The 16,844-nt window shown below is 41.8% G+C and overlaps 1 protein-coding gene across 3 annotated transcripts in view; it reads left to right on the top strand.

The window, feature by feature from the left end:
* homer3b (homer scaffold protein 3b) overlaps nt 1-16,844 on the top strand; it is a 60,245-nt gene that overhangs the window by 2,138 nt on the left and 41,263 nt on the right. For 2 of the 3 annotated variants that reach the window (XM_030432161.1, XM_030432160.1), the window contains exon 2: nt 1,557-1,602. The exons of the other annotated variant lie outside the window; for it this stretch is intronic. In XM_030432161.1, coding sequence (XP_030288021.1) covers nt 1,580-1,602 — 23 coding nt within the window. In that variant the 5' untranslated portion in view covers nt 1,557-1,579. The remainder of the gene's footprint in view (nt 1-1,556; nt 1,603-16,844) is intronic. 3 annotated transcript variants of the gene reach the window in all.

Here is a 16,844-nt window from a genome sequence, read left to right as displayed (position 1 = left end):
GAATGAAAGCGATGAAGGACTTCTGGAGGAAATTCTGGATACAGTCGCAGGGCCACCGTGCACACTGAGACGGGAACCTGCACACTCCCTGCACACAGAAGGGAGCACCAGGACAGTCTTGATTAACCGCCACTTCAGGTTCATAAACAAAATGAGTGTTCAGCGGACACGAGTGCTCTCATGCTGTGTGCAGCTTGTCTTCAAGTACTTACCCTTGTTATCTGGCCCACATTGGTCCCTGTACTAATGGAGAATGTAATTTGATGGAGAGACAGACTTGATATAATGGATATATGTCTGGCTGCTTTGATTTGAAGCCTGCAGGAGCTTTTTTATTCATCAAGATACGTCTGCCAGAAACTGATCAACCAAAGTTGAGTGGCCACTTCATTTTTCTGACCACCTGAATTCACCATGAAATACATACATGATTCACCACAGGTGTCTCAAAATGTGTGCATGAAAAAAAGCTGGGCAACATTTTTAAGAGCAGAAGTGTTTTTTTTTTTTTTAAATTGAAATCAATTGTCTTTTTATATTTGAAAGATCTGCATTGTTAATTTTTCAGTGAAATATGTTAAATCACTGCTGTAATTCAGGTTATTTGCTCTTAAAGGATAAATTCACCCAGATGTGGAAATTCAGTCACTATCTCACGCACGTGTCGATGGGAAGTCAGGGACACAAAACATTTCTGGAGCTTCACAGCGTTGCAGCACTCCCCCAAACAGCAGAAGTAGATGGGGACGTGTTTTGACATATAAAAATACCAACCCTAAAAAAGAACAGTAAAAGGCTCCACACAGCTTGTCTGGCTTTATCTGGCATAAGAGTCTCTAGACATTGATTGACTCGAAAAGATGTTATTTCCACCCTCTATACGCTGTCAAGCTCAAGCACCGTCGTCAGACAGGGTGCTTTTTGCTTAGCAGCTACAGTGAAGATTTTTAGCTTGTGAGTGTAAATAACATCTTTTAAAATCAATTTGGGATCTCAGGGCGTCTGGAGACCTGGGCGAGCTGGTTGGAGCCATTTTAGACATTCAGAGAGCAAAAAGCTGAATTCTTCTTTGTTGCTGCTCAGCTAAAAGCGTTCATCTTGTCTGAAGCGAGTGCATGAACTCTTTCTTGGGGATCTTGGATTATGCTGGAGGTTCTGAATGGAGCCATTTAATGTGGTTATTTTTAATGGTTTTTTTTGTTGTTTTTTTTTTACATTTTTAAAGCAAGTCCCCATCTAAGTCAGTTGTTTAGGAGAATGCTTCAACACTGTTTTGCTGTGAAACTTCAGAAATGTTTTGTGGACTATGAAACTCAATCTGATGTCCATCAGCATGGGGGTGAGCAGATCATGACTGAATTCTCACTTTTAGGTGAACTAATCCTTTAATGACTCATTCAACTGTTTATAACTTTTAAATGAAAAATGTCCATCCTCTGTCCACTCACTCGAGGTACTGCCCTGTGTAGCTGCACTGTGTTCACCTCACTGGGACGTAAATAAACGTGTGATTTTAGTGTGTAACCTGGATCCTCTTTCCCCTTGTTCTGCTGCAGAGGAGTTTTCTGCGAGCTGTAAAATGTTCCCGCTACATCGAGAGAGGTACAAAGACATGTCATCTCTGTGTTGTGGCTCTGCATGGCAGGAATGGGCGCTTTAGACAAGTCTGGATTTGATCCCCTTCCATCAGCAAAAGCTGCCTAAATAATTACGTAATTTATTACTTCATCTGAGTATAGACATTATTTGACTGAAAAAACAAGAGAAGTGAAAGATTTGCTCAATGTAACTGCAACTTTTCATGGAAAAGTCAACATTACATCATGAGATTGAGAAAGAGCCTCTGTGTATTCATGCTTTTGGCTCTGGTTTGTTGCTCAAATACAACATCAGGATCTGTACTTTTGATACTTTGGGGATCAATCCGCCCATCCCTGCCTCATCAAACATTTATCCGCCTCTGAACAAAAATCCAACCTCATCATATCATCCCTGTAATGTTTATCCTCTCTGCAGTATCTGTGGTTATTCTTACTGTACTGTTGACTGTACGATCTGATAGAGTGGAGGTTTCATGCTTGTCATTGGTGTGCAGATGTTGTCGGCACGCTCTCCTCCTCTTGTCGTCGTTGCCTGCATGGTGTCTCTTCCATCATGTCTGCCTCCCCTCAGTTGTTTCATTGCAGCCCGATTGCTCCATGTAGGCTATTGTTGGATTGTTGAATGTTGCATCATATTATATATGTTGTTTTTTTCCGTCATACACCTTCCGAAGATACAATGGTCTAAAATACACTATTTTCCTCTGACATGCAGTGGATTGAAAGTATTAAATCACAAAATGAAAATCCTCCAGAGACATAAGCCAGCAGTATCTCAGCTGACTCAAATCCAAGCTAACAACAGTCATTGTGCGCCCTAAAATGCATTTTATAGCCTAATTTTAAACTACACTGTTCAATCTCACATCAGATCTTGATGAACAAATTATTCAAGTTGAAATCTTTACTGATATGTAAATACGTTGAGAACAAATAATGTAACAATGGTCAGTGGAAACTAAAATCATCAACCCACTGACGGCTGGATTCAAAGATACACTGAAAATCAAAGTCAAAAATTCAAATCACAGGCTGATCCAAACCATGTGGTCAAACCAGCACCAAACATGTGTTTCATTTGTTTAGTTTGCACACACACAAAAAAGCGTAAAATGAACTCAACAGACTAAAATATAACTTGCTGCATGCAGCTATAATGCTGTGAAATATAAAAACTGATTTTTGTAAAAACTGTCTAAGTTTTGTCGTAGAGAATGAGATGAAATCGGTACCACTTTTATTGCTGTCTGGTCAACGTAGCTGGAACTAGCAGCCAGTTAGCCTAGCTTTACTAGAAGCAGGTGGGAAACAGCTAGCTTGGCTCTGTCAAACTTCAATGATACACTCCGTCTGTGATTGGTTGCCTTTGTTGGTTTGTTCTCTACACATGACTCAATCTGTTAAATCATAGAGTAGTTCCGATAATGTCGTTTTTTTTTTTTTGTTTTTTTTTCGTTGCTGTTCTGATATGATGGTTTATGAGCTCCGGAGCTCCTCTTTGCTCCCAGAGTGTCTCTAGGCTCATCTGTTCTACCTAACTAGCCCAGAGACACAGCAGCTGTGCCAGTCTAACCCCCAGATTCCACCAGATCCGTGTTTGGTCCATCTCCAATCCGCCATGTTAGCGGGGCTGATAGGTTTCACTTTAGTCTATGTGTGTACTTGCACTTATGGCTTTTTAAGCTCCAGTCATTCCAGACCACTCCGTAGCAGATGCACAAGGCTTCTATCTTTGCCATATGCCACTGCACAGCGCATCAATCAACCAAATGCAGCAGAGAGCAGACAGGAAATCACACACCGAAACAACGTCAGAACATCAATTTTACAAGCAAGTCCACCCTTCTTCTAATTCTTCGGTTGGGAACACTTACCTTTTTTTCTGTTTGCTGTTGTGTTTATAACACATACATAAGCCTTGGAGACAGTGGCGTGCGCAGACTTTTTGAAGGGCAGGGGCGAAAAGAAGGGCGCTTAAGCGTGCGTTTTGGCTCCCAAGAGGACACTTTAGCACGCGTTTTGGCTCCCAAGAGGGCACTTTAGCGCGTGCTTTGGCTCCCAAGAGGGCAGTTTATCATGTTTTAACCAGCCAAGAGGGCTGTTTAGTGTGTTTTGCCAACCAAGAGGGCACTTTGGCATGCTTTTTTGGCTCTCAGGAGGGCACTTTAGCGTGCATTTTGGCTCTCAGGAGGGCACTTTAGCGCGCGTTTTTCAACAATTGGGCCACGAGGGGGGGCCACTGCCCCCCCTGCCCCCCCCTTGTGCACATCACTGCTTGGAGAACAGGTCAGAGCAGACCCACCACTGTGGGCACGGGCCCGACCTATCTCCTTACCTATGTAAGGCAGTGGACTACCAAGGCCACGGAAATATAACGGATTCTGTTCTACATATTTTAGATGGAAAAAAGGTGCTGAAAGTTCCTCCACATGTAAACAATAGACACAAGTCAGTCAGAGGCAGAGAAGGCCGGTACTGCAAGAAAAGTGTCTGTATCAAAAACAAAATAGAGGGTGTAACTCTTCTAAAATGACAAACTGTGTTTTTGCCTGTTCTATTTGCATTTAGACTAATAAGAGACTTTCGTAGGGGAACCTAACCATTTCCCCCTGCTTTACAATTTTATGCTAAGCTAAACTAAGCTTATCATGTCTGGCTATAGCTCCACACTTCACACAGGCACATGTAAGAGACAGGGGCCTCATAATCTTCTAACTCTCAAAGGGAAAAGTGAGCATGAGTTGTAAAATGAACCATTCCCTTCACTGTAAAGCGTATGAGAAGACTGCAGTACAACCACTCGTTACAGCTGTTGAAATGCAGTATGTAGTCTATCCTGTGTATGAATATTATATATATGGTATATGGCAAGGTAGGTCACAGTATGATCATCTGTCTTCATAATTACAGAGGAGTCAAATGGGAGACGGATGATATTTCTGTCCACATCATCTCATTTACAGTTGAAATCTGCCACGCCGTCGCTGCACAGCCTCCCTCTGCCGCACAGAGGACGACTAAACTTTGGTTTCAACGGGAACACGACCAGCTAATCGGCAGCATAATACCATAAAAACCGTTCAGCGCCTGCATCCTCCCACTGGCCAAGGAGAAACCAGCTGTTCTGTGGGGAGAAGAGACATTTGCGATCCCATGAATAAACGGTCTTCTCTCTCCACGCCTCACTCTCTCTCTCCACGCCTCACTCTCTCTCTCCACGCCTCACTCTCTCTCTGTTCACTCCACTTCACTCTGTTCTGTTTGACGAGCACGTGAAAAGCAGTGCCGCCGGAGGATCGCGATGAAAGATCTTTCTCTGCCCCCCCCCCCCTCGACCTTCATATCCTGAATACAGAGAGCACTCCTCCTTTTTGTCACCTTCACAATGTGAGACGGCCGTGAGTTTATCAGTCAGACTAATGCAAGAGGAGCTGACCTTCAGATAAGTGAAGTGCCGTCCTGTCGTTCAACCCAACCGGAGCTCGAGTTAAAAGCTTGGGGGCGAGAAGTTTAGTCGTCAGCTTCCCCTGAAAAGTGGGTCCTTGTTTTAGGCTTTGCAGTGGTGTAAAAAATCACTGTGCAGCCTCTATGTCACGCTGTGGTTTGTGCTGCAGATTTGTTGGCTTGCTGAGTAGCTACAGTTTGAGTTAGTGTTTCCCCTCGTGGTGCTATTTTGGTATGTAGTTGTAGCGGGTCATGTTGCCGGACGGAGAGCCTAACACTTTCGCTGGCTCAGGAATGTGGACACGAGGCTTACTTACTCTCAGAGGGCAGAGGAGGCGGACCTTAAAGGAGAAATGCTTTTAGAGGAACAAAGAAAAACGACAAAAAAGAAAAGCAAGAAAAAAAAGAAAAAAAATTCTCGTCTGTAAGAAACCGGAACTCCCCAGGGACCTGAAACGAAACACAGCAGAGATTCAGTTTTTCATACAGAGACGTTGAGAAATGATGCTCTTGGCTGACGCTGTCATCTAGACTGAACTGAAGTCTTTTTCCAGGCTTATGGTCAGCTGGCAGGCTGAATATGACTGTCTGTGAATACTTTTTTTTCTTTCTATTAGATAACCCGACAGCAGCTTCTCGCCCTTTCAGCTATACATTTTGCTCTTCTCAGGCTTTAATCCAAAAAATGTAATGTGAGTTGTTACATAAACTAAAGTTACATCAGACCATCCGCAGCCTCACATCTCCAGCGGACCAGCAACCAAAACTGACAGCTCAGATAAAGGATAAGTTTGTATTTTTTTTCGAAGTCTGTCTTTTATTAATCAAAAATTAATCAAAAGTTTTTGGTCCGTTTTGTTTGCTGAGGTAAAGTAGTGTAAATGATTTGGGACAAAACCTCCAGGCCTCAGTCTGTGTAAAAATGCATTACAAAGTGCAACAAGGGCACGAAATGAGTCATCATTTCAGTGCAGTATTCCCTTTTTTACGCTGTGGTCCATTACAAAGCGAAGAAAACCGTCTGTGGAAACAAAAAAGAGGAACTTTTGTACTCAAACCTTGGAGGATATCCAGTTACTATGACGTCTGATTGAAGCTCCAAATTACTCAAACCTTCAGATCATTTCTTTTTACATAGTACAAGGAGTGCAGATCTTGTCACTTGAATTAAAATCGTGTTAATAGGGGATTATAAAAGATTGTAAAGCCTCTTGAGAAGGATCTGTGATACACTGTGGATGCTTAAAAGTATAGTATGTATTAATCCAGCAGTAAAATGTCCAAGAACCTTTTAACACCTGACCTGGCATAGGTGAGTGGAGAGAGGGCGAGTGGGTCGCTGATTTATTTAGTTGATGTTTGTGTGTTTCAATAAGTTGATCTTTTTTCATTAATAAAGGTTTCCTTGGAATGAAATGTAATACAATTTTTTTTTTTATTATTTAAGTGTTTGTTTTGTCTTAATATTGTCAGAAAGAACCAGAACACTGACACACAGATGATTCATTTACAATGATAGAGCTGTGGGATAAAAGACTTCAGTGTTTAATTAAGCCTCCAAAGTTGTTGCTGGTGAAATTTCATGTGTTTGAGTTTATCAGTTTATAGACATATTCTTTCAGCTGAATGTTACTCACAGGGTTTCTGAGGTCTTCTTTACCTTGGATTGAGATTTTGAGCATCAAAACTGAACTGTTGTTTCAGGGGGAGTGACTGATGATTTATTAATGCTTCTCTGGTGAGGTGTAACAATCGGGCGTCATATTTTATTTCCCCTTCCTCTGAACATGCCCTTTTGTATAAATCTGTGGTTACATAATGCAGTAAAACTCACAAAAGTGTTTTTGTTACTAGCTGCTGACAGCAGTTTTGACTGGAGCACTGACTCATCACACCTGGACAGTCCAGCTGTGTGTCAGGTCATTTGTATACATCTTTAACCCCGACATAACCTCCTGCTCTCTCCTGCCAGCTGTTTCAGCTGTGAACAGTGACTTTAAGATACAATCTAAAGGATTTTTGGCAGCAAGTTTTGCAGCTTCCTCCATCACAGGCTGTTTACAACCTGCAGAGCTTACAGGCTCCATTATTGTCTGTTTGGACAGTACTGTCTCAACTACAGAAGCGACTGGTCAGGTGTGACTGCAGGGCCGGACAGGATGGTGCAGCCTCTGTTTTACAGATCAGAGACTCAGGGTGGTGAATGGGTGGTGAAGTTAAGAGGAGAGATGAAGAGAGCAGCAAGAGAGGATTAGAAAGTGATGACTTGGGGCAAAGACACACAGCTCTAAGACAGCACAAGCATGGTGTGTGTGTGAATGTGTGTGTGCGCGCGCTTGCGTGTATATGTGTGTGTGTGAGCTGGCTGGCAACTAGATTCAGAGTAAGAAGTATCCTCTTCTACAGTGAGAGACACTGAGCATTTCTCAATTTTGTTTTTAAGATGATCAAAAATAGGAATATATGTGATGGTATGAGAATATTCAAGTTCTGATATAAATGAATTAATCGTATTTTCATTTGTTAAATGGGACAAAAGCAGCTGCACTGCAGGACCTGAGGGCATTGTGTGTTGCTCAGGAGCACTTCAGCACTGTATGGCGGATTGAAGTGTCAGCTTGTTAAGGACTGTCCTACTGTGAAGTCGTCAAGGACTTTTTGTACGAGAAGTTTTCTTCAAGTCTTTAAATTGCAGACTTCACTTTTTGAAAAAAGTCATGCAAACAGTTGTGGCATTTAAATGTCAGTAGCTGTGGAACTGCTGATAGAAAAAAAGAAAAGAAAAATAAGTAAAAGATCTTTCCAGGTACTGGGATTTCATAAAGTGCTGTCACATTTGTCACGCTGGATCCAAGCAGACTCATTATCAGCTCTGATAATGTGGTGCGTCAGTATCGTGGAGGAGAAAATGTGTTTTCTGGGGCAGAAACTGTGAACTACACTTCATGACCACAGTCACTCTGAACACAGTTTACCACATTTTGCATCACCCTAATTATCTGTGTTCGCGAAGGGTTTGACTGCCCTCATGTCCCTGTTGGCTCTGTTGTGTGTGTGTAATGTATGTATGATGTATGTATGAAATGTATGATTCGTGATTATTGGGGTCATTTCTGTCAGATGTTTGAATTTTGGTTTATTGATTTATGTCACCTTAGACATTAGGAAATTAAGACTGATTGATTAATCCTTAAAATAAGACACGCTGCCTGTGGTGTCACATTAGATGCCAGCTTATTCTGATCTAGAGCTGCATGATATTGGCAAAAAAAAATTTCACCAGATAGGTTTTTAATAATGATTCAATCTAGAATTATTGGGGTGATTTTGTAAGCGAGTGCATTTTATAAAACAAACCAAAATGGACCCTGCTTTGTTTGATACATTCATTAAGAGGGATCAATGAATGTTTGCTGTGTAGAGCCTTCATGTCATTCGCAAGCATCAAACTCCCATGTGTCCAGGGACTCCTCAACTTGGATTTGATTATCTAATCATAGACTGACGTCTCTTGTAGATCAGTGAGTGGAAAATGAAAACCATGCGAGTTTTCCATTTGTATCAAGCAGCAGTTGTATGATTACTTCACATTATGTGTCCTGTAATGTGACTGTTGGACATGGGTACAATTCAGTGTCGATGCTGAAACAATATATAATGCGGCCCTGCTTTACTCCTAATATACGTATTTTTGGAGTTCGACTCGAATCCTTGCGTTAATGTCTATTCAGTAGCTCGCTGTCGTGATTGTTTTTTTTTAACTCTGCTCACATCTTCCCTACATCACTCTCAGTTTGCATCTATATGAGATGTTATTTCTATTCTCCAGGAGCCAAAGAACTGTTAGCAAAGATGTCCAGGCTGTAATTTCACGAGGCTTTGCAGTAGATGAAGCCCTGTAGGTAAAGAAGAAGTGTATTAAAGCCTCCTTGTTGACGCTCTCAGAAGAAAAACTCAGCCCTCGTGCTGTCTGTCTTCCAGCCTGCCCAGATGGAGCGATCATATTAGTCCCTCTGTTTATGGCCTTTGCGGCACGCAGCAGCCAAATACTGTTGTAATATTTTCCCGACCCTGAGAGGGATCATTTCCTCTGTGTGATTGTGAAGCTGAGAAAGAGGCTGCATGCTCAGCAGAAGCCTCTCCAGGAGACAGACTGGAGGAGGTAAAGGGCTGTTTGTTTGGCTTAGTCCGACATTTCATCAGATCCCTCATCTGGTATGTACACCCATAACCTCAAATTCATCTGAATGCCTCATGGTAATTAATTTATCATGAGGGTGGAGGGGAGCTGATGGCCTCGGGGCTGTGTGCCTCCTCCTCCTCCATGTGGTATCGCTGCTCTGCTTTCATGGGGAGTGTAGAGGACAGTAGTGGATTAAAGAAAACTTAAAGCCTCAGCCTTCAGCTCAGAATCAGCTGCTTTACTCTCCAATTCTCTGGCAATGGCAGAATATCAAATAAAGGTTTTCTAAAGGCAAACTTTCAGAAGTTCTTCTGAGAGAAGGCGTAGTTTTTAAATCCGTCTGCTGCGTCAAAATCATCAGATGATCCAGCGGTGACAGCCCACCAGCTTCACATCGCTGCAGACGTGCAGTGCACGGATACAAAGACGTGGAGATAAGATGTCCTAGAAAGGCATGACCAGTGGTCGAGCCCACAGAGGTTTGAACCACCCTTGAGGATTCAGCTGCGTTCCCCTGCTTGCCTCCCAGCCTGCCTGGGCTCAGATCCCAGCAGAGCTTTTCTCTCCTGTGTCTACCAGGTTCTGCCTGTCTGTTTTTGTCTGTCTGCTGCACTCTGACCCTGAATACAAATAAAAAGGAATGAAATGAAAAAACCCTGAGAAGAATACCTTGTCCTACTTAGACGAGTCCCCCAAACACAACCAGCTCTGAAAAGCTTCTCTAGTAACTGTAATTGGCTTTAGAATCTCTGTTTTTGGTTTGTTTTTTTATTCAATACATATCTAGTTTTACCTGACTGTGGCTCAGGTGGTAGAGCCACTGTTTGAATTTTGATGCTTGTCTATTCTCGCCAAAGCAAATTTATGCTCCCTCAGTCTGTACTCTGCTTTTTTTTTTTTTTTTGTCTGTAGTCATCGGGACAGTGTTGCCATAGTTGAAGCGAGACATGACCACGTGATAAAAGGAAGAAGTTTGAAAAGTTGGGGAGAAGATATAAACATCTGTATAATGCTAACTCACCCGGGCACAGAGACGCTGACCACAGAATAGCTGGGAGGAGATTGAGACAGGAATTAAACGAGAGTTGGACGTGGTGAAGCGAAAAGTAGAGAGCCACGCGAGACCTATTTGACTCCGAGCGGTGTCCTCTAGTGGATGTTTGTCCGTTTTTTGGTTGGATTGTCAGCGAGATTACACAAAAACCACAAAACCGAAATCCCACAAAACTTTACCCCATTAACTTTGGTGTGGATCCAGTTAAAGGGAAAGATCCAGGAACCCTTTGTCTCACTTTCTTTTATAATTTGTACTTGATTTAAAAATGAAATAAAAAATCAGGCGGATTTAGGTGGCTGGTGTCTATGACTGAGTACAAGAAGTCTTCTGACTGCTGCTCTGGTTTCATCTGGTTTTACCTGGCTGTGGATTAAGGAGGTAGAGCTGAGCAGATCAGGAGGTTGTTGCTTCAACCTCCGGCTGCATGTTGAAGTGTCCTCAAGCAAGAAGCTGATGAGTGTTCCATTGCCATGTGAGTGTGTGTGTGAATCGATGACCACAGAAATATCGTGGGCTGCTATAAAAATAGAACGTGCTGTTTGGCTCATGATTAGCAGGTCGACACCTTGTGTGGGAGCCATCAGAGTATGGATGTGAACGGGTGAATGTGACGTGTGTTGTAGAGCTTTCCGTAGACAAGAACTAAATTACAAAGAGCTATATAAATGCAGCCTATTTAACATTCAGCATTGAAGAGAAAGAGAAAAATATTTTGATAATTCTTTATTTATTTTTAGTAAGTCATTTTTAATCAAGATGGTGGATATTTGTCAGTCCAAGAATGTTGTTGTAGATCTTGTGACATCGCCTCAGCCTCATGGAAATTGTGACAGACTTTTCACCCTGATTTGAAAAAGCAGGTTGTGCTTCAACAGTGAGCAAGTCTCAAAAAACATCTCAAATTTTCAAGTCTGGGAAGACAAAGTACTTACATTTCACTTGTTAATTTGGCTTTCGTTAGATAAAAGCTTACACACTTTAAGGAACGCACTGCAGAAGACTGTGCTGAAACTCCTGTTTGTCTATTGTGATGTGAGACAAATAATCCTCGACTTGGACATTTTTCCCTATTTACGTAAATATTACAGACTAAAACGATTGATGGATGTGCTGATAAAATAATTGGCATTTTGATAAATTATGAAAATAGTTACTTGCAGCTTTAACTTCAGTGTAACATTGGTGCACACTAAGGGGGGAAACTTAGTCACATGAGACGTTTGTGATGGTAATGTCAAACTTCTACCTTTTGGTTATGTTATCATGAAAAACGTCGCACATTTCCCTTAATAGATGAACTTGTAGTTACATTTACACCAAGTATACAAAGACATTATTATATATATGCCCGAGTTATATATTGTATTAATATAGAATTCTCCACCCTGATAATCATGTTGTCGTGTTTGTGACCTGTTTAATTACTGAGCTGTAATCTGAACAGGGCCCTCCCTCCACTCATGCGTGGATGTGTCGCAGTGAGTGTGTAGCTACAGTATGATGGAGGGGGATGGATGCATGGACGGATGTATATCTGACCTGGAATAGATTAACAGTGATTGACCCAGATGACCTTCCCTCTGGACCGAGGCCTCTGGCTCACAGTGGGAGGTTGCTACCCTCGGCACACAAGTAACCGCTCTGTGAGCTGCGTATCATTACAAGTGGTGTACTTGAGTTAAACTGAGAGGGAATTTAAGCACATTTGACTCTATTATGTTTATGTGCTATAGTAAACACACATTTCATTAAAGCATGATGCATTATTTTCTACCCATTATGATAAGTCTGTGTACATGGTAGTGTTTAGGAATCCAATATTAAGACTGTATGAGTTTTTGTTATTACATGGTGGTATTGCTACATTATTTAAGTTCTATCTTATCATATCTTATCCTTATATCTTAAAGGATAAGTCCACTCAAAAATGACCCCAATGCTGATGAAAAGTGGAGTTGTTTTGCAGTCCACACAACATTTCTGGGGCTTCACAGCTTGACTGTGTTGCAGCCTTCTCGTAAACAACTACAAGTACATTTGGACTTGTTTGAAACTCTATAACAACAACCAAAAAATAAATCTCTCTGCACAGCTTGTCCAGTGCAATCCAAGTCTCCAGAAGCCCCGAGAGCCCAAAGAGATTTGAAAAAGATGTTATGTACACCCCTGACGTACCGTCAAGCCCGTGTACATACGCTTTCAGTTCAGCAGCTATCAGTGAAGAGTTTGGCTTTTAAAAAGATTTTCTTCTTTTTCCCTGTTCTGAGAACATTTGCGGATTTTCAATTCAGGACTTTTTCTGAGTATTTTTAACAGTGTGGTACTTCGGCTTTTACTTAAGTAAAGGATCTGAACACTTCCTCCGCTGCTGCTTGTCTGCCGCTCTATGGGGTTCGCAGATATGAATGAACTCTCTCTTTCATCGTGCAGGGTTTTACTCTCGTATCGCCAGATTTAATTAAGAGCTACACACTTTCACGTTAATTGGATCAGGTGTGTTTAATGCAGCAGACACCGTGACGTACCGGGCTGTACTCCTCTCTGCTGCACTGCATCAGTTTAGACAAGGCTTCTGTGACTGTCGAGCTGCTGTGCCGTGTTTGCTCTCCCTCACCTCAGGAGGGGTTTAATCCAGTTTTAATCTGCTCATATCATCAAACCTCGACGTGATGCTTCCTGTCTGAGCTGATTAACTTGACGGGCTTTTCACAGGGCTACATCGAGATGGGCCAAATGAATGACGGGACATTCATTTTCTGTGTGATCCGCTGTGACGGCTGGGAGCTGAGCAGTCAGTCATCATTTCTCATTAAGATGAGAATGTGATAGAAAGGAAATCCCAACAGAAGCTGTTCTACTTTGAAGTTAATTTTATTTTATTTTTTTTTGCATATTGGCGTATTGCCTTTAAAGTCCTGTTGATCAGTTATGCAGCCAAATGATTAGTGTCATTGAGTGTAATTGAATACCTTTACAGTGCAGTTACTTTGCTTCATTTGTGTCTCAAATCAAACTGTCCTCCCTGAAACGTTTTGTTATAATAGCTTTCTTTTAAGATAAATGGCTTTGTTGCTTTCCCATCAGCATATTTATATTTCAGTCTCTTTACTCTCTTATTCTCACTTGATAAATTGTTGCAAAAATGGCCTTGCTCAAGGGCAGCCGCACAGTAGCTGTTAAAGGTGATGGAGATGATAACTCATGCCCATAAATGCTGAAGTTGGTAAATTATTGTTTAAAAGGAACATTCGCGGCGCCCTTCTGATGCCCTCTCTGTTTCAAGGTTTGGTTGTTGTCTTGCAAAAACTCAGAAACTTGGAGTGCTCCGCCAAGTTCCAACAGTCCCCTTTAACTTAATCAAGCCTAATCCATATAAAATTGTACTGACTAATGTTAGCATTCAACCACTTCTTTGGACACATTTATTTAGCTCAAGTCTGGAAGTCAAGCACAATGGTTGTCATGGTACCGTTAATGTTAACTGGATGTGGTTGGATGCTAACAACCTTCCAGACATTCTAGTTGCTGATCAACTCGGAAACGGTGGAACGACGGCAATTTGTCAAATTCCCTACGTTGATACAACTTACAACCTGGAGCACAACAGGACAACATTATCCCAGCGTGTGCATGACATCAGAGAAAAATGGCTGCCATGCGAATATGATCTGTGGTGTTTATGATACTTACATGTTGGAATAATTTGCAACTAGAGTCGGCCTGTAGCGACAGGCTGGTGAGTAGATGAGTCTGTGTTCAGTGTGATGACGTTTAACGTCCCTCACTACTTCTGTAGTCTTATTTAGCCACCTGTTAGCAATCACTGTTTTTAACAGACACTTAAGCGCTTTATAATTGAATTGTGGGACAATTAACAATGTATTTTATGCCGTTGAACAAAACTTCTTAAGCCTGTAGTAACCACGGGCCTTATTTCAGGGATTTAACTGAAAATCAATTCAAAAACATCATAGACTTTGAAACAAAGGAACTTGATGTGCAAAAACGCTCACTGATTTCCGGGTTTATGAATACAAACTACACCCCTCTGTTGTGTTGCAGGTAGAAATAATATTAAATGACTGGGTTAGACACCAAGGAAACCAAAGGAAAAAACGTTACATTTGTCTGGTGAAATGATGCCAGCTTCAGTACTTTCTGACTTTTTAACTTCCTGCTAATTTTTTACTTATACGTGACTGACAGCAGTGCTACAGTGGCCAGATTTTTCTTTTGTCAAGAAAAATTTACAAAGTTGCCATCCAAAGCATTAAGGCCAAACGTTTGTATAGCTGTTGTGTATTGTTTTAATATCATGGTTGGTGTTTCAAGTGTGAACCCAATACACGCCTGATGAAAACCAAACAAACCGCTGTGACACCTGAAATTTACTGAAAGAGGACACACGGCTGTATTTTTTGATAAATCAGCAGTGTTAACATTTACAAGAACTGCTGGCAGTGTTGAACACCTCGCTGGTGGTTGTTGTGCTAGTTGCTTCTCTTTTTCTTGGCAAACATTTCGGCTTGTAGAGGGAAAAGTATGTGTAAATAAAAATATTAATGGTGTCGTTGCATTTTAGTGCCCTAGTTAGCCACGACAGAGAGCCAGTATACCCAGTGAAGGCACACTGGAACTTATGCTGCATTCAATTGTGCTTGAAATTCTGAACAGTCACAAAACTCGGGCAAGATCCACCAAGCCTGACTCCTCCGACATACACACAGCTGACATCAGCAGAGCGAGCACACGTAGTGAACAATTACCTTTAATCTTCACATCAATGTGTACCTAATGCAGTGTTTGTGTTGTGAAACATGCTGTAACAACAACTTTCTAGTCGCCATTTCCACTTCCATTCATGCTTGATAGAAGTCTTTCTGGCTGACTCCTCCTGTCTCTTTATAAATGCTCTTGTTTGTTAAATCAGCTGCTTGTGGGTGCTTGTGAAGTTCACAGACTTGCCATACAAACATCCAGTTGCTGCAGGCGTCCACGTTTTCCAGAGCAAACGCAGCGGGACGCATTTAGATCGGAAGTAACGGAACAGCAGCTTCTATATGCAATTGAAGGCAGCATGATTGTTTACACATTTCCTGCTAAAAATGTTAAAATGTCTGCAGTAAGAAAAAAAAAAAAAATGAAGCTCACATGGCTTTAAACAGCTTTCTTAGAAGAAGTAACTTCATTGTGAAACAGTCGGCAGCACTGAGCTAATTGGGCCGACACCGCTGCAGTGAGGTGCGGTAGGATACAAGTGAAATGTAGCTTCCATGCTAAGCCACAGTAAGTTAAGCTAATTAGCTCCTAGCTTGCGTGTACGGTGACCAGATCCCAACAAACCAAATGTGGAACAAGGACTATGTTTGTGTGGGACACGTGCTGAGAGGGAGTCTAAATGTGTTGATATGATGACCAGTTAACTAAAATGTTTCTCTTGTGGCCCTCAGCTCGTAACACTTCCTACTTTTGTTGATTCAGTAGCACGCTGCTTTTGTTTGACAACATGACTTTTCATCATTTCTCTGCTCCAAGTGTGGAAAAATAACTAGTGCTCAGTGTTGCCCTTTATAATTGAGCACTTCTCGATGTGTGTTAAATGCTATTCAGCAGCTGTTACCAGCCTTGTTTCCGTCACATGCCTCCTGTAGTCTGTTGGGCATAGTGTTAGCAGCAGAGATGGTGACAGGTTAACTCCTACTTTTACTGGAGTCCTTATAGGCTGGACTTGCCACTCGGCCGCCATCACTGTAACACACTAAATCGGTTGAAAGTGTTGTGAATCTGTCAACTGCGTGCTCGCAGCAATGCAATATCTTTCCCTGTTCAGCTGTAGTAAAGCACATGATTGGTTTTTGGGGGGAAAGGGTCGGTCCTCGACTGACTCTCCTGGAAAGTTCCAAATCCCAGAGGCAGCAACTAAGCAGCAGTCCCTCTGTAGCTTCTGTGAGAAATAAAAAATTTAATATTTGATTTGGAACAAAACCTGTAAAACAAATCCTCAGAGCCAAATCAGGGTATTTAAGATATTAGTAGTTTGCGCTTCATGTGTGGCATTTTTGTCCAGTCTGCATGTGGTTCAGGTAACTTAGACCCATATTTGTGTCATCAGTCAGTGATATTTATTCTATCTCTCTGCTCCTTCCTGCACCTGAATCTGCTCCCTTGGCTGCTCTGCATTTGTCTATTGTCAGTTGCAGCTTCAGTAATCTGTGTTGGAACAATCGTGACTATTGTTTCTATGCAAATGTGAAGTAATTCCAACCAAATCCAGTGGGAACAATGCTTCATATAGCCGTTGCTGACCTATATTAATGATTATTTCTCTTGCTTAGACAAAGAACAGAGCCTCCTCACAGCACACATTATCCTAATTAATGTCAGTGTATAATTGACTTGCGATGGGAATGGCTCATTGAATGCATTAACATTATACAAACTCTATTAGCCGTGTAATGTTGCATGAATTTGCCAAAGTGCCCTCGTAGTCCCTCTTCCTCCTGTGATCCTCTGTTACTCCCCACAGCGAGTCTATGGTTCTTCAAAGAGAGCGGGACGG

Source organism: Sparus aurata, chromosome 11 (assembly GCF_900880675.1).
Source record: "Sparus aurata chromosome 11, fSpaAur1.1, whole genome shotgun sequence".
Taxonomy (NCBI): Eukaryota; Metazoa; Chordata; class Actinopteri; order Spariformes; family Sparidae; genus Sparus; species Sparus aurata.
Note: the sequence above shows the minus strand (reverse complement) of the source record. Positions and strands in the feature narration are given on the sequence as shown.